The sequence below is a fragment of the Choloepus didactylus genome, chromosome 12, assembly GCF_015220235.1.
Source record: "Choloepus didactylus isolate mChoDid1 chromosome 12, mChoDid1.pri, whole genome shotgun sequence".
Classification (NCBI taxonomy): Eukaryota; Metazoa; Chordata; class Mammalia; order Pilosa; family Megalonychidae; genus Choloepus; species Choloepus didactylus.
Window position 1 is genome coordinate 102,050,395 of NC_051318.1, and position 25,532 is coordinate 102,075,926.

The 25,532-nt window shown below is 45.4% G+C and overlaps 1 protein-coding gene across 5 annotated transcripts in view; it reads right to left on the reverse strand.

Annotated features, from left to right (window-relative positions):
• ATP7B (ATPase copper transporting beta) overlaps positions 1–25,479 on the reverse strand; it is a 93,652-nt gene extending 68,173 nt beyond the window's left edge. For 3 of the 5 annotated variants that reach the window (XM_037799957.1, XM_037799955.1, XM_037799954.1), the window contains exon 1: positions 3,612–4,127. In XM_037799957.1, coding sequence (XP_037655885.1) covers positions 3,612–3,842 — 231 coding nt within the window. In that variant the 5' untranslated portion in view covers positions 3,843–4,127. Of the gene's footprint in view, positions 1–3,611; positions 4,128–24,802; positions 24,926–25,225 lie in introns of those variants that run through there. The other 2 variants (XM_037799958.1, XM_037799956.1) reach the window with 2 other exon arrangements.
• Positions 25,480–25,532: the final 53 nt, after the last annotated feature.

Consider the following 25,532-nt stretch of genomic DNA (forward strand, 5'->3'; position numbering starts at 1 on the left):
ATGCATGGAAAAATAATTCTTAACCACTGTTTGTAGAAGGGCAAATTTGCATAACCTTTTTGGATAGCAAGTAGGCAATTAGCTACCAAAATATCAAGCGTCCACTGCCCCGGTCCCAGCAATTCCACTTCTGGGAATTTGACCATATTACAATTATAGAATATCTTGACTTGTAGAATACTCATTGCTACACTCTAAGAACAAACAATCCTAAATATTCTTCTATAGAGGACTGGCTCCATAAAACATAATCCACCCAACAGAATTCTATGTAATAGTTAAAAATAAAAAAGGTGAGTTTACTTATACTGACAAGGAGAGATGTTTGTGCTAAATTAAAAGGAAAAAAAACCTGCAGATCTGATACCAAACAAAAGTGGGGTTCTCTGCCTGGTGGACTTAACAGCCAATCCATGACACCAGGGTTTCAAAGAGAGAGTTTACCGCTACGTGTGAAGCAGCATAGCAGACGGCCTACTGGCTCAAAAATCTCTCTCCTCGAGTCGAAGGAGTTCAGGGTTTTTATGGATTCAAACAAGGGGAGATGGAGCTGTTACAGTACAGTAACAAATATAAAGAGAGCTGAGACCAGGCTACAACAGCCATTACAATAGTTAAGTATACACACGGCTGAGATTAGTTGACGTTCTGTAATTTCAGGTATTAACTTTTGGCTATTCTACATTATAGAAAGAAAAAAGACAACTATATAATGATTCAGTAGTCATAATCATTTGTTAATTCTAAATTTCCCGGTTACAGAACTGTATAAATATGGTCTTGTTTTGACTAAGAGGGAAAAAACACTTCTGTACTTCAATATTGACATGTATCTCCAGCAGATTCTACTTTTAGGGAAAATTAAAATAAAGAAGTCCAATGATAAAATCTTTAGAAAAGCAAATAAAACTTGTGACGCTAATGAGGATGATTTCACGACGCTGGATAGTCACTTGTTTTTAAGTGATCAGATCACCCACTTCATCTATTTTTTCCTTTTATTTAGCAGAGATACACCTGTACCAACTGGGTCATCTTGATTTCATCGAGGCACAAATAAAACCCAGCATAACCACCCCACACCCCAGACAAACTTCTGTCTCCTGCTTTCTGAAACAACGATGACCCAACAATGTCACAGCGTTCATGGGCTCAATGTGTCTAACACCAGTTCCCCTTGCTGCAAAATAATTCACTTTTGGTTCATTCACTGGCTCAGGCCTTCGACAGACTGTTTCTGTGGACTGATACTCTGCCAGATGTTTAGGAAGATAAATAAAATCAGCAGCCAGGCTTGGCCAAAGCAGTCATTAGGGCAATGGTTAAGGAGGCCGGGGCAGGTGTTTCCAAGAAAGGGGTCTTCCCACACTCTCCAACTGGAACAAGTTCCAGTAACCTCCTCCTTCCCCTATCTCCCTCACCCCACCATAAACCAGCCACCACACATTTCTCCCAGTTGAGAACAGTGCATTTAAATTCCTCCTAAAAATAATCCTAAATTTAAAAGTGGCACTGCAAGGAAAAATAATCATATTAGATCTACATATATTGGCATAGAAAAATGTCTACAAAATATGAAGAGAAAAATGCAGTGTCTAAGAGTACAATGTGATCTGATTCCATCTTTGTAAAATATTATTTATATATGCACGTACACATACACACACTCACATATCCATATGCTCATATATACATACGTGTAGGGAGAACATGACTGAGGCTACGGTTGCTTTCATTTTACTCTATACTTTTCTGTATTGGCCTTGTTTTTTATAATGAGCATGTGTGGCTTGTATAATCAGAGCTTTAGGAAAAGCAGAGTTGCAACTCTGCTCAGACAGATGACTGGACTCCTATAATATTCAGACATTCAGGGAGCCCCAAACAGATCTCAAGGTTAGGAATTCCACTGAAGATACTAGCTTTAGTAGAAATAATACCAGTTTGTGTCTGTGCCGCATTCTACAGAGCACAGAGTGCTTCCACAGGCCCACGAGCAACCCTATGAGGCAGCACTTTTATCCTCCTGCTTTGCTGTGCAGCTCAGCCCTGGGAGTTCCGGACCCACAGCCCGCTCAGGCCAGAGCAGGGATTTTTACAGGTTGTGGGACCTGGGCAAGTGGGTGACACTCAGCACCCCCCACCTCTGGATCTACCCCCACCTCCAGTGACGATGGTCTCGTCCCAGGCCCTCCTTTCCAAAAGGGCCCTTCCTTACCATGTTCGCATTCCTCCCCATCACGTGAAATTAGTACGCGCCATCAAACATCACTACAATATTTCACATCAAAAAAAACCTCAGTATTGCCTGGCAATTGTAAAGTAATCATTTGAATATTTTAAAAAAATGCTCTCAAGCATTTTTGCAAAATAAAATTAATATCTTGCTATGTTAAACAAATACAAGTATAAAAGTTGACCATGGCATTTCATAAATGAGCAACATATGAAAAGCCAGCTTACATATTTTGTTGCTCATTAAGATTCTAAATCTTTTAACGCGTTAGGTCAGCTAGGGGTTTAATACAGTATAAAGAGACACAACACAGAAATTGCAGGACTCCTTTGGAAAGCCAAATAATTAAAATTCACTGAGCATGGACTAAGCAGGATTATCTTTCTCATCCCCTCCCATCCCACCCCACCCCACCTCAAAACACTCTAACCTCCACTGTGAATAGAAACCACTCAAACTGGCAGCCACTGAATAAAGCTTCCACACGTCCCATTAGTAAATGTGCCTGAGAAGAACCTTCGAAGGAGTCCTGTACCGTTCTACAAAGCCAGCACATCCAAAACCATTTTTAATATTTTAAAGTGACTACCTCAGAGCATAATTATACCCGGATTTAAAAACCAGACAGCAAAAAAAAAAAAAAAAGAAAAAAAAAAAAACTCAAAAAGAGTTTCTGTCTTCAATATCCAAGTGCCAAGTGACTTTAACAAATGTATATCTCTTTTCACAAAATTTCCTTTACATTTTGGCTTTTATAAACAATTAACACCAGAAGAAACAAGAACAAATCCTAAAGGAGATTCATACCTAACTAGGAGCACTTTTTTCTTTTTTTTTTTTTTGGTCTAACTATGTTGTCAATGAAAAAGACCCCACACAAACCACCTGTCCCACAACCGTGGCTACTAAAAAGCATCCTCTCTACAAAAACGTTATACGGCCCTACTTCTGAACACGACCTGACTTTTGATTTGGCAAAACTTTCATTTGCTTAAAAAAAGCAGCGTCCTTTGGCAGGAACATTTTCAAAAGGTTTATTTAGTTGAAATGTAGAAATTAACAAAATAAAGAGCACACTTTGGGCGATTGGGAAGGGCAAGAGGGCAACCCATTTTTGTATGACTTGCATTTTGGAAAGTTTTTGCTCCACAGAGGCTTACAAAATACACTGAAAAGATGGAGCAACACAGCCCAGACTTTCCCCGCTGTGGACTCCCTCTCTGCCTGGACGTCTGCCTGGACTCTGGCTCATACTCTCAAGCCCACCCCTGACCACATGTCCAGGCCCACTCTCCTGCCCCCTCGGGAATAAAACCCCCGAGGGAAACCTCAATTTACAACCTTGGCTTTTCAGCCCTTTTGCAATGGCACTCACCTGATGGGAACCGCGTTCCGGGCTCAAAACCCTCTGCGAAAAGTCTTCCTCCTCTGATGGGGAAGAGCCCTCCTCCTCCACAGACGCGGGTCCGGCTGAGCCCCCGGCCCCCAGGCTCCTCGGCGAGGACCGCCGTTTGTGGAGGGACAGTTGGGTCACATTCGGGTCGCTCGGCGTCGCCGGGAAGGGCTGCCCGGGGCTCGGGGGCGCCTGGGCGCCCGCTTTCTCCATCGCGGCCGCCGTCCCACCTTCACCTCCCTTTTCCGGCAACCGTGCACCCTCGCCAGCCCTGAAAGCGCCCTCCTCCTTGGCAGGGCTTCAGCCCGGCAGCCAGCTCCGAGCACGTGTGCAAGCCGCCCGGCGCGGTGCGTGCACTTGCTCGGCCTCGTTGCACTCTTCCCCGAGCGGTACCCTGTCACTCACTCCCGTTGACCTTTGCACACGACTCGCCAGCCTGCACCAGCGCCCAGCTATCTCCAGGTGAATGCAGTTTCCTTTTGGGTGCAATCACCGCTCCCAGAAAGCCGTCCTGGAGGCAGGAGAGATAGGCCACTTCCTATGATCACCAAACTGCTAGCGGATTCTTGGAATAACTTCAGCTGTCCCTTCCAGGGTTCCAAGGCTAGTGGCGTGCGGCTGGCTCGGGGAGAGAAGTATCTCCCGGGCAACATGACCTGCATTTTCAAGCAGGTGGAGGACTGCCCTGCGGCCCACGGCTCGGTTTTCCCTCGGGCCAAAGACTTGATCTGGGTGAGGACTGACAAGGGCGACCTCGCCGAATAGCCCAGGCGGAAGACTCAGCAGCCAATGCAGCATTCAGCGCCTCGGGCCCCCTGCTGCTCCGCGCCCGGATACACACGGCGGCGGGGTGGCTCGGACAGCCGTCCAGCCGTCCCCTCCCCCTCCCACCCCCACCCCTGCCCGGCAGCCTGGGGAAGGAGGTGGCCTCACACACCCCCGCGCTGGAGGAGCAGCTCCAGCGGCCACGAGTCCCGGCAAGGACGCCTGCTGCAGGCGTCTCCGCACCGCCCCTACCGCGCTCAGAACCAAGGGGTGGGTGAGACGGCCGCGTCGTCCTCTGCTCCACTCCCCACGCGCACTGCACCCCGGGGAGGGCAAGTTGAACCCGCACCCTCCTGCTCAAGGCCACTGAGGAACACCTGCAAGATCACGGGGGGGCCCGCCGCTGTGGCTTCCTCCGACAGTGGCGTCCCTCCCCCCAGCACTGCCCCTGACCCAGAGACCTCTTCTCTCCGAGGGGAGGCGGCCTCCCCACCGGTCCCTTCGCCACCCTTCCTAGTAAGAATACTCCTGCCTCCCGATATACTCTGGGGGGATTTGACTTGTTTTGCTTCCATCCCTGGCACACGCTCAAGGCAACCTGAAAACGTCTCTGGGCAGCTTATTCTCTGCCATGCGCATCCAAAAGGAACTTGCCTCCTTTTCAAGAAAAGCCATTTAAACAGTGAAAACAAAGGAAAAAGGCTTGTTTGGTGTTGAGGGCCTGGGACCACCGTCTTGGCCGGGGCAGCCTAGGAGGGCAGGCTCCGTGGCCGCGGCAGCTCTCGGGGTAGACGAGGCTGGGGTATGTGAGACTGCTCTGTGGTGATTCCTCAAATCTGGCTGGCTCACTTAGGCGGGTCCTGCTTTCCTGGTTCCCGATAGGGTCCACAGTAAATGCCCTGCCGACCACGTGACAGTTCTTTTATTTGGGCATAGATGGGTGATCTAGATAACTATCTAGAAATAAATATAAATATTCTATCCTGTTATCTCTATGAAGCTTATCTCTTTAAGCACCTGCTTTATATATATACATATACATATATGAAATACCTTGCTGAACATGTCATCTCTCTTCCTTTGTCTTTTAAAATAGGAATTATTAAACACGTTCTACCTTTTCCTTGGTGATGCGGATCATCATCAGGAATATAAATGCTTTGGGGGGTCATGTGTCCCAAATGCTTTTAAATATTCAATCCTGTTATCTCTATGAACTGCAGAAAATTTAAATACTTTATTGCCCAAACCATCTCTCCCAGGTGGTCGATCAGACCCAGAACATGGCCAGAAAAACACGGGCTGGGGCCAGGCTACGAAGGGCAGGAAGCCCAGGCTGTCCTGTGGGCAGTGGGGGTTTTTAGGAGTTTTAAGGTGAAGGAGTTTCACGATTATATTCATGATTCAGAAATACCGTCTGGGTGGGAAGGAGAATGAAGGAGGAGGAGGGAGGGACTGCAGGGGTTATGAGGGGCTGGGAAAATGAAGAGCCTCGTTGGACGTGACGAAGGAGGGAGACCCTCCTGATGACAGCCGGGCATGGACGTGGGACAGCAGAGACAATGGCGATGTGACCTGTGGACGGCGATTTCTCCCTTGCTTCCGCAGAACCTCCCCTTTCCTAACCCCAGACCCCAAGGCTCCCCTCCTCTCTGCGAGCCCCTCTGAGCACGCCAGCAGCCCGCTTTCTGCCTCATCTGAATTCCAGGATGGCCCCATATCTCCCCCACCAGCACTGGCAGGTGCCGGCCTCGGATGTGCCCCTTGTGCCCTGGCGTGTCGGGAAATCTGCCAGTTCCTTGCTGCCTGCCCACCGACCCACCACGGTGATGAACAAGGATCACATGTCAGGTCAGTACTTGCTGAGGGGAACTGTACACAGATCAAATGTGCTTTCGGCCTGGAATTTCATGGTCCCTTCTCCCCCTCATCACAAGGCAAGGGCAAATCCATTCATCTCTCACACGCTCCTCCTAGAACAAGTCTTCAAGTGTCTCCTTGCACCCAATTATTATGCCTCCCAGATGTGCAAATCTCATCAGCTGTTTTCCAGAATAAAATGCATCTTGTTTACATCCTGCCCACCTCCCCAGTCTTTGAGGATCTCCTCTATATAAAAATAAAAATCCCTTTGGTGTCCTAAACAATCCCATTGCAACCCGAGATGCCTGGGCCAGAGACAGATGGGCAGCTCATGTTTCTAAGAACCTCGGGGACAAAGGACCCTACCTGGAGGAGGGGATGCCTGGTTACAATACTTCACAAAAGATCACCTGCTCAGCCCAGCTCGAGACTCACGCTGGGTGGGCAGCTCAGAAAAAAAGCATCCAGCCATCCCTCCCAAGACAGGCAGGGGTGTCCCGGATCCTGTGACAGTTCGGGGATGACAGAACCTGACACTAAGCCGTGTGCTGGGAAGCAACGTTCCGGGAGGTTCCCAGACAGAGAATGTGAGCAGTGCAGACGGCACCTCCACCACAGTTTTGGCTCCACCTGCCATGGTGCAAGGTTAGCACAGTTACAGAATGCAGAATGCAGAGTGAAACTAAGTGTTTCACACAACAGTGCCCAAGAGGAGCACAAGACACGTTCTGCCTTCGGGAGCTGATGAGCAAATTAGGGGAGAAGAACAGTAGAGGGCAGTATTCAAGTATCCAAAAAAAAATCATTCAGACCTCAAGTGTAGGGGGAAGTGATTGCTGCGGAAGGAACTGGTAGGATTTGAGGTCTCGGCTTGTCTTCACTCCCCGGGGAACTGGCTGTTTCCAAGGCCGAGAAACAGTTAGCTCTGCATGTCTTTTTTATTAGTAGGATTCACTCACACACACACACACACCCTGGGCAAACTCACTGGAAGGGAGTGCTTTTAAATAAAATTGCAAATTGCACGTGGCTGAACGCCCTTGAATGAGTCCTAAATTAAGAGACCGACAGGGCTGAAAAGAAAACACTGAGACTGTCGAAAAAGTAAAAGCCAGTGTCTGATTCCACAGTTCATTCTATCCTTCCCCACCTGCACCTTACTTCCTGGCGGCTCCCATCATCTGGCACCTTCCCAACTAAACTCCAACACTGGTTACCTCCGGGCTTTGGTCTGCTCTGGGCCTGTCTCCCCATAGTGGAACGAGGATAGAGATCTCGTACCCCTGGCCTGGCTGGCCTCACTCCGATTCCTGCCACCACCCTGGAGAGGGTCCTTGGGGCCACCCACAGCCCACCTGCATCTCCTGATCCACCTGCTCTCTACTCTCCCACATGACCCCTCATTCCCTAAATCCTCCTGCTCAGCTGCAGACCCCAAAACCTCCTCCTCCATCCTCCCACTTGGCTGGGAACCCGGCTTCCGCTGCTCTGGAGAAAGAAGCCACCAGAAGGGAACTTGCAAACCCTCCCACACCCTCTGCACTGGTGCCCACACACCCTGGCCTCCCTCTCCTTGCCGCTCCGGGCAGCCCTCCCCATCACCTCCCCCTCCCTGCATTCTTCCCACCTTCCTCCTAGCCCCTCCTACTCCCCAACCCCAAGGGCTGGGGGGTCCCGCTCTGCCCCTGGACCTACTCTCCCTCTGGACTCACTCACTCCTTGGCCATCTCATCCAGCCCCGTGCAGACACCACCTCTAAGCCATCTACTCCCAAACTCCACACTTGTCTCTCCAGATGCTTCACCGACACCTCCCCTCGGATGGTTAACAAGCATCTCAAACTTAACTCGGCCAAAACTGAGCTCCCGAGATTCCGCCCCTCCCGGCTCCTCCCTCATTCTTCCCCATCGGAGTAAATGGCAGCTCCTTCCTTCCACCTGCCTGGGAAGTCTTGGAGTCACCCTTCTTTCAAAGCCACATGTAAATGCTCAGCAAATCCTGTAGGTTCTACCTTCAAAACGCATGCCCGACCGGCCACTTCGCAGCACCTCCACCACCAGCCGGGTCAAAGCCACCAGCATTCTCCCACCAGCGTTATTCCAATAATCTAAATCATCTCCTGGCTGTCACTCTTAGTTCCCAAAGTCTATTCTCCACAGAAAAGCCAGAGGAAACCCTTTAGTGGGGAAGTCAGGTTCTGTCCTGTAAACATCCTCCAGTACTGAGAGTGAAACCTAAAATCCCTGCAATAACCTAAGACCTAATCCAGTCGGACCCTCTCCCATTACTTTTCTCACACGCCTTGCCCCCTCTGCCTACAGCCATTCTGATAGCCTAGCTGTTTCTTAAACAAAGCCAGGCACGTCCCTTTGCCTCAGGGCCTTTGCATAGACCGCTCCCACTGCTATCTGTGTCCCCAAACCCAGGTGACTCACTTCCTCACCTCCTTTAGGTTTCTGCTCAAATGTCACCTCCTCAGTGACTTTCTCCCTAATTGCCCTACTTAAGTTTCAAACACCCTGACACCCTATTGTCCTTCCCTGCATCTGCATATTTTTCTCCAGAGTGCTGAACCACCACCTGATACACCATCTATTCTACTCAATTGCTTGTTGACTGTCTCCCCAATTAGAATGTACGTTCCACAGCACAGAAATTCTTCGTCTGTGTTGTTCACTCATTGACGTATTCCCAGCACTTAAAACAGTACCTGATACTGAAGAGTTTCTCAATAAAATATTCGTTGAGTGAACAAATGACAGAGACAAAATAAAATGAGTAACAAAAACAACTTCACAGACTTGCTGCACGGTACAGCCTGGTGCCACTGCCACCCCCTGCCCTGCAGCCACCGCCGCCTGAGGACTGGCTGTATGATTAGGCCACAATCTCAATGAGTAAACATATTCCTCAGTTCTGAGGTGCTCTTGGTCACACATTTACAGAGTTAGGTCACTGCCAGCACAGCACAACCTCTATGCAGATAAGAGAGCTATAGAAACTCATTGCTATTCCACAGAAGCCCCATACGAGTGGCTAACCTGGACACAGAAGCGCTGAATTGAAATCCTCAGCGCATTTTACACGTTTCAACCTGGATGGGGAAACCTCAGTGCACTTCTTTATACTGCCTCAGTATTACTGCTGAGAATCGCTGCTTCTCGCTAGGAGGTTCATTTCATTGCCCATTACCCCCAACTTCCTACTCAGAGCACTGAGAACTCCAAGTGGAGTATACTGAAGTAGACTTCAGTTTCTTTACATCATTTCTGTATTCAATTTTTTTTTAATTCTTTCGTAACCCTATTGAGTGTTTTTTTCCTTAACTAAGTTAACATGGCTCGAATGAACTGCTCACTTCCTGTGGAAGTCACATACAAGAACAGGAGATTTCTTATTACACACAATCCAACCAGTGAAACCTTCAGCAAATTTATAGAGGAACTTTAACTAAGCGTGGAGTCACCCCAATAGTAAGAGTATATGAAGCAGCTTACGACACTGCTCCTGGGGAGAAAGAAGGCATCCGTGTTCTCTATTGACCTTTTCATGAAGGTGCACCACCATCCAACCAGACTGCTGCTGATTGGCTGAGTCTTGTAAAACTTAAGATTCGTGTTCTTCACTGCACTGCTTGTCATTGTGTTGCAGGTCTTGGGAGAGCTCCAGTGCTCGCTGCCCCAGCTGATTGAAGGTGGAATGAAATGTGAAGATGCAGTACAGTTCATAAGACAAAAGCACACGGAGCTTTCAACAGCAAACAACTTTTGTTATTTGGAGAATTACTGTCCTAAAATGTGGCTGCACTTCGAAGACTCCAATGGTCACAGAAACAACTGTTGCACTCAATAAAACTGGGGTGTCTGATGCCTTGGAAGTGGAATCTGAGAGAGGAAGGACCTGGTCTGTCATACGTATTAAGCCAACATGTCTGTGAATGAGTCTGATGAAGCTTCCACAGAACTGAAAAGCATTTCTACCACACTGCAAGTCTGACAGAATTGCAACCTCTATGTCTGGGTTACAATCAGCCCAGCTGGACACTTAACAAAAGATTCTTGCTGGTCAGCATTTAAAATGGGCTTATCATTTGTAACAACTGACTTTTCCTGAAATCATGCAGTAATGAGTTATGAATCTTCTTTAAATCTATTACCATGCTAGAATCTTATCAATATTTAAGCAATTTAGAGAGATTAGGTGCCAAAGCACCCTGCACAATATTTGTATATTTTTAGTATCACACAGAACTTAAAATCCCAGGAACTATCACCACTCTAGACCATATGTGGTTTATTCCTTCAGTCATTTCAAACGTTGAAAGTAGGGCCTCTAGGGTTATTTGCCTGTTCGCTTTATGTTTATATCTCCTACAGTCGTATCAGTATACATCAAGTTTGCACAACTATTTAATTTTGTTGGATTTTTTACCAAGTTTTATGCTGATTATTTAATGTCTATCTATAAATCTCATTTTGTGACACTTGAGTAAACCTCCATTTTGAAATCTGCATTGTACAGAAGCACATCTTTGACATCTTAAAACAAAAAAGCCTTACAGTTAATTTAATGCTTGTACTTCCAGGTGCAACTTAACCAGGAGGGCCTGACAAATGAATGGGAGGGGGCTATTAAATATTTTTAGTAAAATGTTGCTTTTGTCCTGTGCAGAACTTGTAGAATATGCTTTTTAATATAGTAAATATTTTTTAAGAGGTAGTGATGCCTTGTTATGGTAGCTACATTAATTCTTAATCATAAAATTTCTGAAATCTTATAATTTTTCCACATGTATTGGATGTTCTTTACCAACTATTATTTTTGTTTCACACTGCAAAATCACACTGTTTGCAGCGTGATTTTATTCCTTCTCTTTCCAACCCCTCTTGCAAAAAAAAAAGAAGTAGGTATTGGCAAATGATTCAGCACACATCTAATATTTTATATGCCTTTTGAGCTGTGTAACTTAATATTTGGATACTTGATAATTTGTTTTATTATGTAATTGATAAAATGGTGATGTGTATTAATGTCAGTTCAACCATATATTTATACTGTCTGGGAATGTGTGGTTATCGTTCTATGGGAGAAGTAATTTGTCAGTGTTCACCAGCTTGTAAAAACCGGGTGTGGGAGCTTAAACATCTAAATAAATAATGAAATGCATTTATCATCCAAAACAAAAAACAAAAAACAAAAACAAAACAACTTTACAGATTTGCTTGCTATTATACACAGACTGCTAAACTTCCAAATATTTGACATGCAGAAGGTGCCCCATGTAAGGCTCTCACTTGCTCCTTCCTTTCCCCCTCCAAATACTATCACGAGAAGGCAGGGGCCTGAATGAGTGCAACACTGGGTGGGGTTGTGGGGTTGGTGGTTGGTGGAAAGCCTAAAGAGGCAGCCCAGTGGCATCACTAGGGCTTCTGAGAAAAGGTAGGTATCCGGAATTTTATACAAGAAACTCTTCTGATTTTAAAGTGTCACAAATGAATTAGAAAAATATCTTAAATATTGTAAGACCTCACAAAACAGAAGATTCGATCCCTGGGCTACCAAGTGAGACCCCTACTGTCCACTTCACCAGACCAGCCAACCTGTCAGGGATGTAGCTGACTTACTTTCACCCACAGTCTCCCCCTGGGAGAGGCCACTCACGTGGTCTGCACCTCACCCAGTCTATATATGCACCAGCCTGCCTGGCCCATCCCTGCAAAGTTCTTCAAAGCAAAGATGACCATTTTAAATCACCTGATGGGGGAAAGGCGAGGGTTGAAAGAGCAGGACCAAACTACAGATGTTGCTGGGTGGGAGAAGATAAGAAAAGACGGAAATTACAGAACATCTGGGTCAGAAGGGACCGTATCGTCCAATGATTCCTAATACTGGCTGCATGTCAGAATCACTTAGGATGACAGTAAAAACAAGGATTCCCAGCACTGACCGCCCTCCAAGCCAGTGCCGATACTACTTAATTTAAAAGATCTGGGGTGGGGCACAGCATCTTAATTTTAGCAGACACCCCAGGTGATACCGAGGTGGCCGGTGGGAACAACTGATGTAGTCCAGTTCCTCACCCACATGTGAACAGCCTCTGTGACGTTCCCACCTGGCCATCACCCACTCTCTGCGTGAATCTCCACCGTGGTAGGGAACCCACCTCCGGCAGCAGCCCCTCCATCTTTGGGAAGCGCTGACTCTTGGAAATTAGAAAGTTCTCATACAAAGTAAAACGTCATTTCCCTTGAATGTCGCCAAATGTTCTAGGTATAAACCCAAAGAAAGTGAAAAGGGGGTCTCAGATACTTGTACACAGACATTTATAACAGCACTACTCAAAATGCAGCATTATTCACAGTAACAAAATGGTAGACCCAAGTGTCCATCAACAAATGAACAGACAACAAAATGTGGTCCATACGCACAGTGGCCCATTATTCAGCCATAAGAAAGAATGGAGTTATGAGTCATGCTAAAACACCGAGGAATCCTGAAAACACTATACTCAATGAAATAAGCAAGGCACCCAAGAATTAATACTGTATGATATCAATAAGAGATGACTATAAATAGCAAATTGGCAGATACAGAAAGCAGATTAGAAGCTTCCAGGGGATTGGGGGAGGGCGTGCAGAGTGTTTGGTGGGAAAAAAAAAGATTTAAAATAATTAAGAACAACAATTAGAAGAGAAGAAATAGGATGTGTAACTTCCAAATAGATAAAAGGTAAAAATGGAATTAAAAAAATCTCTTGGCCAAAGTCCTTGATCTTGGGGCTTGCTGTTATAAAACTTATCTTTCCAAGGGCGAGGAATCCTAGTTAAAATTGTGCCTAAGAGGATGGGCTCTCTGTCCTCCCCCCTGCGTGGGACCTGACTCCCAGGGGTGGGAGTTTCCCTGGCAATGCAGGATGTGACTCCCGGGGATGAGACTGAACTGGCATCATGGATTGAGAACACCTTCTTGCCCAAGGTGGGGGATGCAAGATGAAACGAAGTGAAGCTTCGGTGGCTAAGAGATTTCAAATGAAGTTGAAAGGTCACTCTGGTGGACATTCTTACACACTCTAGATAAACCTCTTTAGGTTTTGAGATATTGGAATAGCTGGAAGTAAACACCTGAAGCTGTCAGGCTCCAACCCAGTAGCCTTGACTCTTGAAGACAAGCGTATGACAATGTAGCTTACAAGGGGTGACAGTGTGATTGTGAGATCCCTATGGATCACACTCCCTTTCTGCAATGTATGGATGGATGAGTGGAAAGATGAGGACAGAAACTGAATGAAAAATAGGGTGGGATGCAGGGGATGATTTGGGTGTTCTTTTTTACTTTTATTTTTTTATTCTTATTCTGATTCTTTCTGGTATAATGAGGGTGTTCAAAAATGGATTGGGGTGATGGATGCATAACTGAATGATGGTGCTGTGAACAGCCAATTGTACACCATGGATGACTGTATGGTATGTGAATATATCTCAATAAAACTAAATTTTTATAAAAAATTGTGCCTAGGAGTCACCCCCAAAGGTTTTCTCTTTGTTGCTCAGATGTGGGCTCCCTCTCTAAGCCAACTCTGCAGGTGAACTCACTGCCCTCCTCCCTCCATGGGACGTGACTCTAGGAGCGTAAATCTCCTTGGCAATGTGGGACAAGACTCCCACGGATGAGGCTGGCCCTGGCATCGTGGGATTGAGAAAGCCTTCTTGATCAAAAGGGGGAAAGAAATGAAACAAAATAAAGCTTCAGTGGCTGAGAGATCTCAGAGTCGAGTGGTCATTCTGGAGGTTATTCTTATGCATTATAAAGATATTCCTTTTTAGTTTCTAGTGTATTAGAGTAGCTAGAAGGAAATATCTGAATCTGTTGAACTGTAATGCAGTAGACTTGATTCTTGTTGATGATTGTATAGTATATAGCTTTTATCGTATGACTGTGTGATTGTGAAAACCTTGAGAGTGATTCTCTCTTTAACCAGTGTATGGACAGATGAGTAATAAAGACAAAAAGTAAATAAATAAATAATGGGGGGGGTTTAAGGGAAATGGGATGTTTTGGGTGTTTTCTTGTTTTTGTTTTTGTTTTTTTAATTGAGATTGTTCACATACCATACAATCATCCAAAGATCCAAAATATAAAATAAATTGCCCACGGTACCACCATACAGCTATGCATCCATCAACACAATTAATTTTTTTTCAATTTTTAGAACATTTTCATTACTCCAGAAAAGAAATAAAAACAAAAAAAGGAAACTCAAATCCTCCCATACCCCTAACCAGCCCCCCTCACTACTGATTCATAGTTTTGGTATAGTACATTTGTTACTGTTGATGAAAGAACATTAAAATACTACTAAATGTAGTATATAGTTTGCAATAGGTATATATATTTTTTCCTACATGCCCCTTTATTATTAATTGCTAGTTATAGTGTCATACATTTGTTCTAGCTCATGAGAGAGATTTCTAGTATTTGTACAGTTAATCATGGACATTGTCCACGACAAGATTTACTGTTTTATACATTCCCATCTTTTAACCTCCAACTTTCCTTCTGGTGACATATGTGACTCTGAGCTTACCCTTTCCACCACATTCACGCACTATTCATCACTGTTAGTTATTCTTACAACGTGCTACCATCACCTCTGTCCATTTCCAAATGTTTAAGTTCACCCTAGTTGAACATTCTGCTCATAATAAGCAACCATTCCCCATTCTTGAGCCTCGTTCTATATCCTGGTAACTTACATTTCATGTCTATGAGTTTACATGTTATAATTAGTTCATATCAGTGAGACCCTGCAATATTTGCCTTTATGTGTCTGTCTTATTTCATTCGATATAGTGTCCTCAAGGTTTCTTCATCAACCCATTTCTTTAAAGATGCTTTTGTTCACACACTATACATTCCATCCTAAGTAAACAATCAATTCTTCCCTGTATAGTCACGTATTTATGCATTCACCACCATCACCTCTATCTATATAAGGACATCTCTATTTCTTCCACAAAGAAGGAGGAAGAGTCAAAGAAGGTAGAGAGACAAAAGAAAAAGGAAAAACAAAGAGAGAAAAAACAAAACAAAACAAAACATGACAGCTAGGAAGCAACAAAAGGAAAGACAGCATTAAACTAAAGTAGAATAAAGAGTCAGACAACATCACCAATGCCAGGCGTCCCATACTCTTCCCATATGCCCTCCCCCCATATGCATTTAGCTTTGGTATATTGCCTTTGTTATACTGAAAGAAGCATAATACAATGTTTCTGTTAATTATAGTCTCTAGTTTGCATTGAATGTATCCCCCCCAATTCCACCCTATTTTTAACACCTGGCAATGCTGACACTCATTTGTTCTACCTCATGTAAAAACATATTTTTACCTTTTATCACAACCGTTGAGCACCCTAGGTTTCACTGAGTTATACAGTCCCAGCCTTTATCTTCCCTCTTTCCTTCTGTAGTCCCACATGCTCCTCACCTTCCTCTTTCAACCATACTCACAGTCATCTTTGTTCAGTGTATTTACATTGCTGTGCTACTATCTCCCAAAACTGTGTTCCAAACCTCTCACTCCTGTCTTTTCCTTTCTGTCTGCAGTGCTCCCTTTAGCGTTTCCTGTAGAGCAGGTATCCTATTCACAAACTCTGTTATTGTCTGTTTGTCAGAGAATACTTTAAGCTCTCCCTCATATTTGAAGGACAGTTTTGTCGGATATAGGATTCTTGGTTGGTGGTTTTTCTCTTTCAGTATCCTAAATAGATCACACCACTTCCTTCTTGCCTCCATGGTTTCTATTGAGAAATCCACGCATAGTCTTATCAAGCTTCCTTTGTATGTGATAGATGGTTTCTCTCTTGCTGCTTTCAGGATTCTCTCTTTATCTTTGATGTTTGATAACCTGATTATTAAGTGTCTTGGGGTAGGCCTATTCTGATCTATTTTGTTTGGGGTACGCTGAGCTTCTTGGATCCGTAATTTTATGTCTTTCATAAGAGATGAGAAATTTTCATTGGTTATTTCCTCTATTATTGCTTCTGCCTCTTTTCCCTTCTCTTCTCCTTCTGGGACACCCATGACACATACATTTTTGCATTTCATGTTGTCATTTAATTCCTGGAGATATTGCTCATATTTTTCCATTCTTTTCTCTATCTGTTCTTTTGTGTGTAGCTTTCAGGTGTCTTGTTCTCCAGTTCCTGAGTGTTTTCTTCTGCCTCTTGAGGTCTTCTATTGTATGTCTCCATTGTGTCTTTCATCTCTTGTGTTGTGCCTTTCATTTCCATAGCTTCTTCCAGTTATTTTTTCGAACTTTCAATTTCTAACTTATGTACGCCCAGTGTTTTCATTATATGCTTCATCACTTTTGCCATATCTTACCTAAATTTTTTGAATTGATTTAGTATTAGGTGTTTAAATTCCTGTATCTCAGACGAAGTGTAAGTTGTTCCTTTGACTGCGCCATAACTTCGTTTATCTTAGTGTAGGTTGTAGTTTTCTGTTGTCTCGGCATCTGGTTTCCTTGGTTACCCCAATCAGGTTTTCCCAGACCAGAACGGGCTCAGGTCTCAGAAGGAGGCAATAGTATCACGTCTCCCTGAGGGTGTGTCTTAGAAGACTGGTACACCCTGTGAGGCCTCAAGTCATTGTGCTTTTCTGCCCAGCAGGTGGTGCCTGTCAGCCTGTACCTCCAGACTAGTGTAAGAAGGTATGGCCCTTGGCTGTTTTCCCCCAGGCTCTGGGGTCTGGTTCTGAATGAAAGGCGGGTAGTAGAGCTTGGCACCATCTCTTTCCTCTTAGGGAAGACAGACCCCCTAGGGAGAGTTCATTAGTATTTGAATAGTCTCTCTGCCTATACTATCTCCACCCTTGTCTAGTCAGAGCGCTGGGAAGTGAAAATGGGTGAGGCTTTCTCTACTGAGTCAAAAAAGGGACAGAAAGCCCCCCTCAGGGCCAGTTTGCAGCCACCCTCGGTTTCACCCAACAGACAGAGACAGCACCCAGTCCTCTGGGATCCCCCTCCCTCCCAGAGAGGGCCTCCGGCTCTCCCAGGTCAATTGTCACCAAAAGCCTCTGTCTGCTTGTTGAGAATTCATACCTTGCATTGAGCAGTCCACATTTGTTAATAAAACCCCAGTTGGACCTCAGCTGAGCTACATTCGCTTGCTCTGAGAGTGCTGCTCTCTAGCACTGTGAGGCTTTGCAATTCGGGCCGTGGTGGGAGGGGACTCCCAGCTCGGGTCCGCAGGTTTTACTTACAGATTTTATGCTGCGATCTCAGCATTCCTTCCAATTCAGGTTGGTGTACGATGGGTGGAGAGTCACGTTTGTCCCCCCGCAGTTATTCCAGAATATTTACTAGTTTTTCCTGGTTGTTTATTAATTGTCCCACGGGGACCAACTAGCTTCCACTCCTCTCTATGCCGCCATCTTCCAGATATAGGTGTTCTTCTTTATTTTTATTTTTTTCTTTTTTTGGAATAATGAAAATGTTCTAAAATTGATTGTGGTGATGAATGCACAACTATATGATGATACTGTGAGCCACTGATTGTATACTTTGGATGGATTATAAGGTATGTGAATATATCTCAATAAAATTGCATTTAAAAAAAAGACCCAGTCAATATTAGTTCTCGCCCACCTCTCCTCTCTTTGACCTGACATTCACACCCTCTGTGAGCTAGATGCAACCCGACTTTCCAATTTCATTTCCCACTCTCCCCACTGCCAACCTTAGCTCCAGCTACACTGAAGGGCTCCCTGTTTTCCTCATCGAACCCTTAATTCCCCACTTTCAAGCCTCTGCCTATGGTAGCCCCTTCTCCTGAAATGCCCTTTTCCCATCTCCAGAAGTCCAAACACAACCTTTTCTTTATATACTCTCCTTGAATGCTACCTCCATCATTAAGTCCCTAATGCCATCAGAGAGAAATTATCCTTCTTAATGTCTAAGGAGCATGGTTTGGGTCTAAGAACATGTATCAGACACGTGTAAAATGGAAGACCCTCTCTTGAGTGGCCATCTACGGGAGGGGAATTGGCCCAGCCGCTCCCCTAGGAACCAGCTGACCCACCCACGCGGAGACATCTCTGCAGGCAGTGTCTGCTGCGTCACTCTGCACCCTCTGCACCCTGGACCAAACTGAGCAATCAGGAGTCCCTCCCTGGGTGTCTGGATCTGAAAGCTCAGTCTATCCTCACAGATGGCTGGACCTGCAAGAGGCAAACTTTGAGGACTGTGAGGTCACCACGGTGCCCATGTGGGCAGCTCTGACACAGAGGGCAAAGCAACCACAGACGTAGCCTTCTAGTTCTCGGCTCTGGCCTGTTCTGGTTTGCTAATGCTGCCAGAATGCAAAATACCAGAAATGGATTGGCTTTTATAAAAGGGGGCTTATTTGGTTACACAGTTACAGTCTTAAGGCCATAAAGTGTCTAAGGTAACACATCAACAATTGGGTACCTTCACTGGAGGATGGCCAGTGGTGTCTGGAAAAGCTCTGCTGGCTGGGAAGGCACGTGGCTGGCGTCTGCTCTGGAGTTCTGGTTTCAAAATGGCTTTCTCCCAGGACATTCCTCTCCAGGCTTCAGCTTCTCTCCAAAATGTCACTCTCAGTTGCTCTTGGGGCGTTTGTCCTCTATTAGCTTCTCCAGAGCAAAAGTCTGCTTCCAAAGGCCATCTCCAAAACTTCTCTCTAAACTGCAATTCCTCTCTCAGCTCCTGTGCGTTCTTCAAAGTGTCCCTCTTGGCTGTAGCAAGTTTGCTCCTTCTGTCTGAGCTTATATAATGCTCCAGTAAACTAATCAAGGCCCATGCTGAATGGGCAGGGCCACACCACCAGGAAAATTATCCAATGAAACATCTCACCCACAGTTGAGTGATCACATCTCCACAGAAACATCCAATCAAAAGTCTCCAACCCAATCAACACTAGTATGTTTCCTGCCCACACAAGAATGCATCAAAGATAATGGCATTTGGGGGACATAATACATCCAATCCAGCACATGGCCCCTCCCAGGGCTTGGCTGCATTCCTGCCCTGGGTTCCAAAAAACACACACCCCACCCTCAAACCTTCCACAGTCATCATCACCCCTACCCTCCCTACATACTCCCACACCCCATGCATTCCCAACATCAATACATCACCCCGCCGCGCCCCCCACACCACACACTAACACAGACACATGTCCTGCACACCACATACCACACACACCCAGACACAATCTATCATTCCAACAAGTCTTCCTTTAAACTATTTCAAGTTTGTGGCTGAAACTTGCTTCCAAAGAGTTTTAAATTATACGGTAACAGTAATGCCTGGTCCAGAGCAGAATTTCAAAAATGAATATAATGAGGTGTAGCACTTGAAGGGCCTGGACCAAGAGTCAGAAAACTACATTCTAGTTTCTGCTACAGCACTTTTTAGCAGTGTGACCACAGGCAAGTCAACCAGCGCCCCGATGTTTATTCTCCAGCCCAGAGAATGGGGATACAGCAGCTTGGCCAGCCACTCGAGTCCGTTTTGAGGGTAAAAGGAAATCACCTGTAAAAGTGCTCTGTGTGCCACACAGCGCTGTTCAGGGGCTGACCACCCACGCTCCCGACGAGACTCAAAGCTCCCTGTGGGCAAGGACGAAGCCTTACTCATTCTGTGTTTCCCACAGTGTCCAGCTGTGCCTTGCTCACTGCAGACAACCAGGAAACAGACAGTGAATGAATGACGGTGAGGATGAGCCTGGAGGGACCCTCCAGAGTCCTGGTGAAGCACACAGACCACCTGGATTCAAATCCTGACCCATCCCTCCGAAACAGGGAGAAACCTTTCCTTCCTTGGATGAGAACTGAGTGAATCCAAAAAAATCATGAATAACGACTAAATTAGACAAATCTAATAGAAATACCTAAAGGATTTTCTTCAAAATTTGTCCTTAAAACTTTTTGTGTAATTTTTCACAATGACAGAGTTTCCACGCACTATTTTTTTTAACATTTAGCCATTAAAATATCCAGAGAAAATGCTATATTATGGTGTTGAGTAAAACACCAGACATAAAAGTATATCTATAATCATCACTAGTCATTAGGGAAATGCAAATCAAAATCATAATGAGATACAAATTCACATCCACTAGGATGCCTACAACCGAAAAGAGAGGCAATAACAAGTATTGGCAAGGATACAGGCTATCAGTAGCCTCACATATTGCTGATGGGAACATAAAATGGTGCAGCCACTTTGGAAAACAGTTTGGGAATTTCTCAAAAAGTTAAACAGAGTTGTTACCCTATGACCCAGCATTTCTACTCCTGGTATCTACCTGAAAGAAATGTAAACATATATCCACGCAAAGACTAGCATGTAGCAGCAGTATTCCTAACAGCCAAAGGGTAGAAAGAAAACTCCAGCTGTCCACCAACCAATGAATACAGAAACAAAATATGGTATATACACACAATGGAAAATTATTTGGCAGTGCAAAGGAATGAACTACTGACACATGCGACAACATGGATGAATCTTGAAAGCATTTGCTAAGTGAAAGAAGCCACACACAAAAGATCACATATCGTATGACTCCATTTATATGAAATGTCCAGAACAGGCAGATCCATAAGGACAGAAAGTAAGTTAGTGCTGGCCAGGGGCTGAAGGGGGCAGGTTGGGGCAAAGGCTGGAAGTGACTGGTAATAAGCACAAGTTATTTTTGTGGGGGTAGGGGAGAGTTGAAAATGTTCTAAAATTATATTATGGTGGTGATTGCACAACTCTGTAAACATGCTAAAAACCATTGAACAGTACACTTTAAACAGGTGAACTGTATGATCTATAAATTCTACCTCAATAAAACTGTTTTTTTAAAATGTTGTTATAATATGTCAACTTCTAAGTTTAGAAAAAAAGGAAAAAAATGGAGAGAAAAGAGACTAGACTGAAACATGCTAAGATGTTAATAATGATAGTTATCTTTGCGTTGTAAGAATACACTTTTTGTTTCTAAAACTTAACAACTAGCAACAGAAGCAAACAATGAAGAAAGTTTACAGATATGCTAACAAGCTATCAGAGTGGGTAGGAGTAAAAGTAAATTTTCTCCTAGCGTTCTTTATGTTCTAAGCTTTTGTTATGAAGTTAAATTACTTTTATAATAATTTTTAAAAGAATTGTTAATGTTTCAAATGCCCAATGCAGAATGATTTTTAGTTTCTGGGGGAATTAGCTCCAATAAAACTGCTATGTTCTCATGCCACAGAACTCCTGGTATTTTAAAAGTCATATTTGCAATGTTAGTTACGACAATAAAAAGTCACTTTTCCCTTTGCCCTCTACTTTATCTCAGTGACCCTTCACCTGCTCAGACTTTCTCCTTTCACTTAGATGGGGAAAAAAAGGCTGAAGAATAACAACAAAAAATGACAGACATTTCAGGCTTTCACTTGGCAATGATTCCGGTTTTCTCCTAGAGATTAAACTGATATTGACTGTACTTGAACACAGGCTCTTCCTTGCCATCTGCACCATGCCACCGTGAGCAGCCTTCTGGAAATGGGGTCTCCAACCTTCCAAGCAAGAGGAAACTGCCAGTCAGATGAAGACACTTAAAATCCAGCCCTCTGACTCCTGGGACATCATCACCCCATTCAAGTACCAAACACAATCTCTGCTTGTGCCGCTTTAGGACCACCCCTGGCCTCTGACACAGTCAAGAGTCTGGAGATTCCTAAGGAGATTAGAGCAACTGATGATCTCTTAAGATCTCCACATCAGATCAGGGTATTGTATTAATGCTAATTTCCTGATTTGGGCTATTGTAGTCACATAAGAAAACATCTTTGTTCTTTAGGAAATACAATGAAGTATTTAGGGGTAAACATGCATCACTTCTGCAACTGTCAGAAGGTTCAGGGAAAAAAGCGATATGCATATATAGAAAAAATGACAAAGGAAACGTAATACGGTAAGATTTGGGGAAACTAAGTGAAGCAGCGTGCAAGAATTCCTTTTATTATTTTTGCCACTTTTTTATAATTCTGAAATCATTTCAAAATAAAAAGTTTAAAAAAAGAGCCTAGAGAACCTATGTTCTCTATGATGAAGACAACTCCACAGGGAATCAGAGAAGGACAGAGTCGACTTCCAATTCTTTTTTTTTTAGGCTTTTCGGCCACTTTCACCCTGGATGGGGCTGGTCATTTTCAAAAGGCTCTGACAGGTCTCCCAGCAGCTCCCTCCAGCTCCTTCTTGCTCAAGCTTGGTGAGTCTGCAGGATAAAATCTAAACCCCTCTGCCTGATAAACAGAGCCTTCCACCATACTCTTCCAGCCTTGCCAAGCCACTTGGAGCCCGCAAATGAAACTTTTGATGTCCAATTATCCGGGCCTGTGCACATGCTGGTTCCTCTGCCCCAATGCCCTTGCCAACTCCTGATCCTCCTCCAAGACCCAATCCAAGCACCAGCTCCTCTTGAAATTCTTTCTGCAGCCCTTCCTTCCAGCAGAGGCTGCCCACCTTGCCCCTGGGCGCCGTACTGTGCATGTACCAACCTGGAATACCAGAAATGGATGGACTTTTACAAAGGGGGTTTATTTGGTTACATAGTTACAGTCTTAAGGCCATACAGTGTCCAAGGTAATGCATCAACAATTGGGTACCTTCGGTGGAGGATGGCCAATGGCGTCCAGAAAACCTCTGTTAGCTGGGAAGGCACGTGGTTGGTGTCTGCTCCAGAGTTGTGGTTTCAAAATGGCTTTCTCCCAGGTTGTATTTCAAAATGGCATTCTTCAAAATGTTGCTCTTGGGGCGTTTGTCCTCTCTTATGTTCTCCAGAGCAAAAGTCTGCTTTCAATGGCCATCTTCAAACTGCCTCTCATCTGCAGCTCCTCTCTCAGCTCTGGTGCATTCTTCAAAGTGTCCCTCTTGGTTGTAGCAAGTTCGCTCCTTCTGTCTGAGCTTAATAGTGCTCTAGTAAACTAATCAAGGCCCACGCTGAATGGGCAGGGCCATGCCTCCACGGAAATTATCTAATCAGAATTATCACCTACAGTTGGGTGGGTCACATCTCCACGGAAACACTCAAAAAATTACAATCTAATCAACACTAATACGTCTGCCCACACAAGACTGCATCAAAGATAATGGTGTTTTGGGGGACATAATACATTCAAACCGGCACAGCTACTGTCACAGGAGTCCAGAAGAGTGAGGCCAATGTGGGCAGGGGCAGCTACAGAAGGGTTCAAGGAGGCGGCAGGGCTTGAGTGTGACGTGGAAGGAGGAGAACATTTTTCTGATAGAGAGATGGAGGCACTGTACAAGGATGGAAGTGTCCCCTCCTCTGTACAAGCCACTCCTCCCTGAAGTGTGCTCTCTCCACGCTCTGATAAAACTCGGAGTCATCCGCTGTTAGCATCATCTATTTGCCAGCTTCCTCCACCCATAAATCCACTTCTCTTTCATATCTATATCCCCAGGGCTTAGTTGAATTTCACTACAATATGACTATTTTCTGGAATATTGTTAAATTAATTTAGCAGTCTCCTGTAGAAAAGACACAGCCCACTCTTTGATCAAGCAAACTAGGTTCAGGTATCCATCCTAAAGAAATACTCACATGACATCAGTAAGAATCATGTACCAGGATGTCCGCTACAGCTTGGGAAGACAAAAACACGGAAACAACCAGAATGTCCACAGGAAAACAATAAACAAACTCGGATGCATCTGTACTGCACTGAGGTTAAGCAGAAAAAGACAGATGCTTATCTACTAATGCCAATCTCTAAAACACATTAACTTGGAAAAAAGTTGCAGAATACAAACAATATGATCTCATTTACATAAAACAAACAAAAAATTTAAAACCACACAAACAACTAAAAAGTTCTCCCATACACACACACACGTATACATATATGGTGTTAACCCACATAGTCTCAGCTCCCAACACAGTACCTGAAACACAGTAAGTTTTCAGTAAGTCCTTGCTGAATGACTGAATACATACATGTACAGGAAAAGAAAAGGGATTGGGAGACATCTGCTTTTCATACTAAATATTTCTGTACCTTTTGCGTTTTTAAGAGACTGCTTGAATGTACTACTTCTATAATTAAAATCAATTCAAAATAGTTATTTAAAAGGGGGAAAAGAAAAAAAAAGCCAGTTGCAGGACCTAGACAGACCATAAAGGGTCCAGACGCCGTCCTCTGAACAACTTCAGATAACTAATTTTTCAATCGTTTTGGGCAATTACTGCTCTAACATAGCATCTCGACACTCTACCTCTCCAGGCATCAGACCCCTTGACAGCATAAAGATGTACAGAAAAGTGCTGGATTCTTTCTAAGCTGTTCCTGCGAAAGTTGAGGACACGCCCTTGGCAAAGGTGATTTTCTTCCAAACTACATCCCCCGTGCTGAGGCTCCCGCGCTCAGCCTTCCCCGCACACCCCCAGGAAGAGAGTAGAGGCGCAGGGGCTTCAGGGAGGGCCGGGTGGGCGCCTAGCGCAGGGTGGGGGGAGGAGGAGACTTACTTGCCGACGCGCGCCTTCTCTGGCAGGAATCTGTCCTTCCTGCCCAGGCATCTTCCTTCGGAGCAACCGATTTCTTCCCTAACCCGGCCCAGAGCCCAAAGGTCACCTGGTCGGTGGAGAAGAGGTGCGGGGTGTGGAAGGCATCTTCGCGGCTTGGCTCTAACCCGAGGACGGGGCTGGGAGCGGAACGAGGGGATCCAGACCCCCGACCCCGAGGGCTACTCCAAGCTGCGCGTGTCCGTGGACCCCAGCGCGCGTACCGCCGCGCCCAGGCCCCTCGGGGGACGCCGGGATCGGAGCCGGAGGGGCGGGTCGGCCTCGGACCCTCACCCACATCCGGAGGGGGTCCTGGTTCGGGCGGAGCCTCAGGCTCCCCGGTCGGGGCAGAATCCCGGGGTGGCCGCCCTCCCCCGTCTCCGCTACCTCGGAACGGTGCGCCCTGGACTCGGGCTTGGAGAGGAAGAGCGGGCGAGCGCGGCGCACCCCAGCGGAGATGCCGAAGGGACAGCGTGGCGCAGGGGGCGGGCGGCGGGGATGCCTGGCTCCCGTGAGCCGCTGAATCCCCAGGCGACAGCCGCGACGGGGGTGAACTCTGCACTTGGAAAATCGATCAGGGCCGCGAAAGAGCTTCCCGTTGGCCTCTGGAGCGGCGGGCTTGGGCCTGGAGGCGGGAGCGCCCCGCGGGGGCTTGGATGGGGGCGGGGCGGGGCGGGAGAACCCGCGGTCCCTC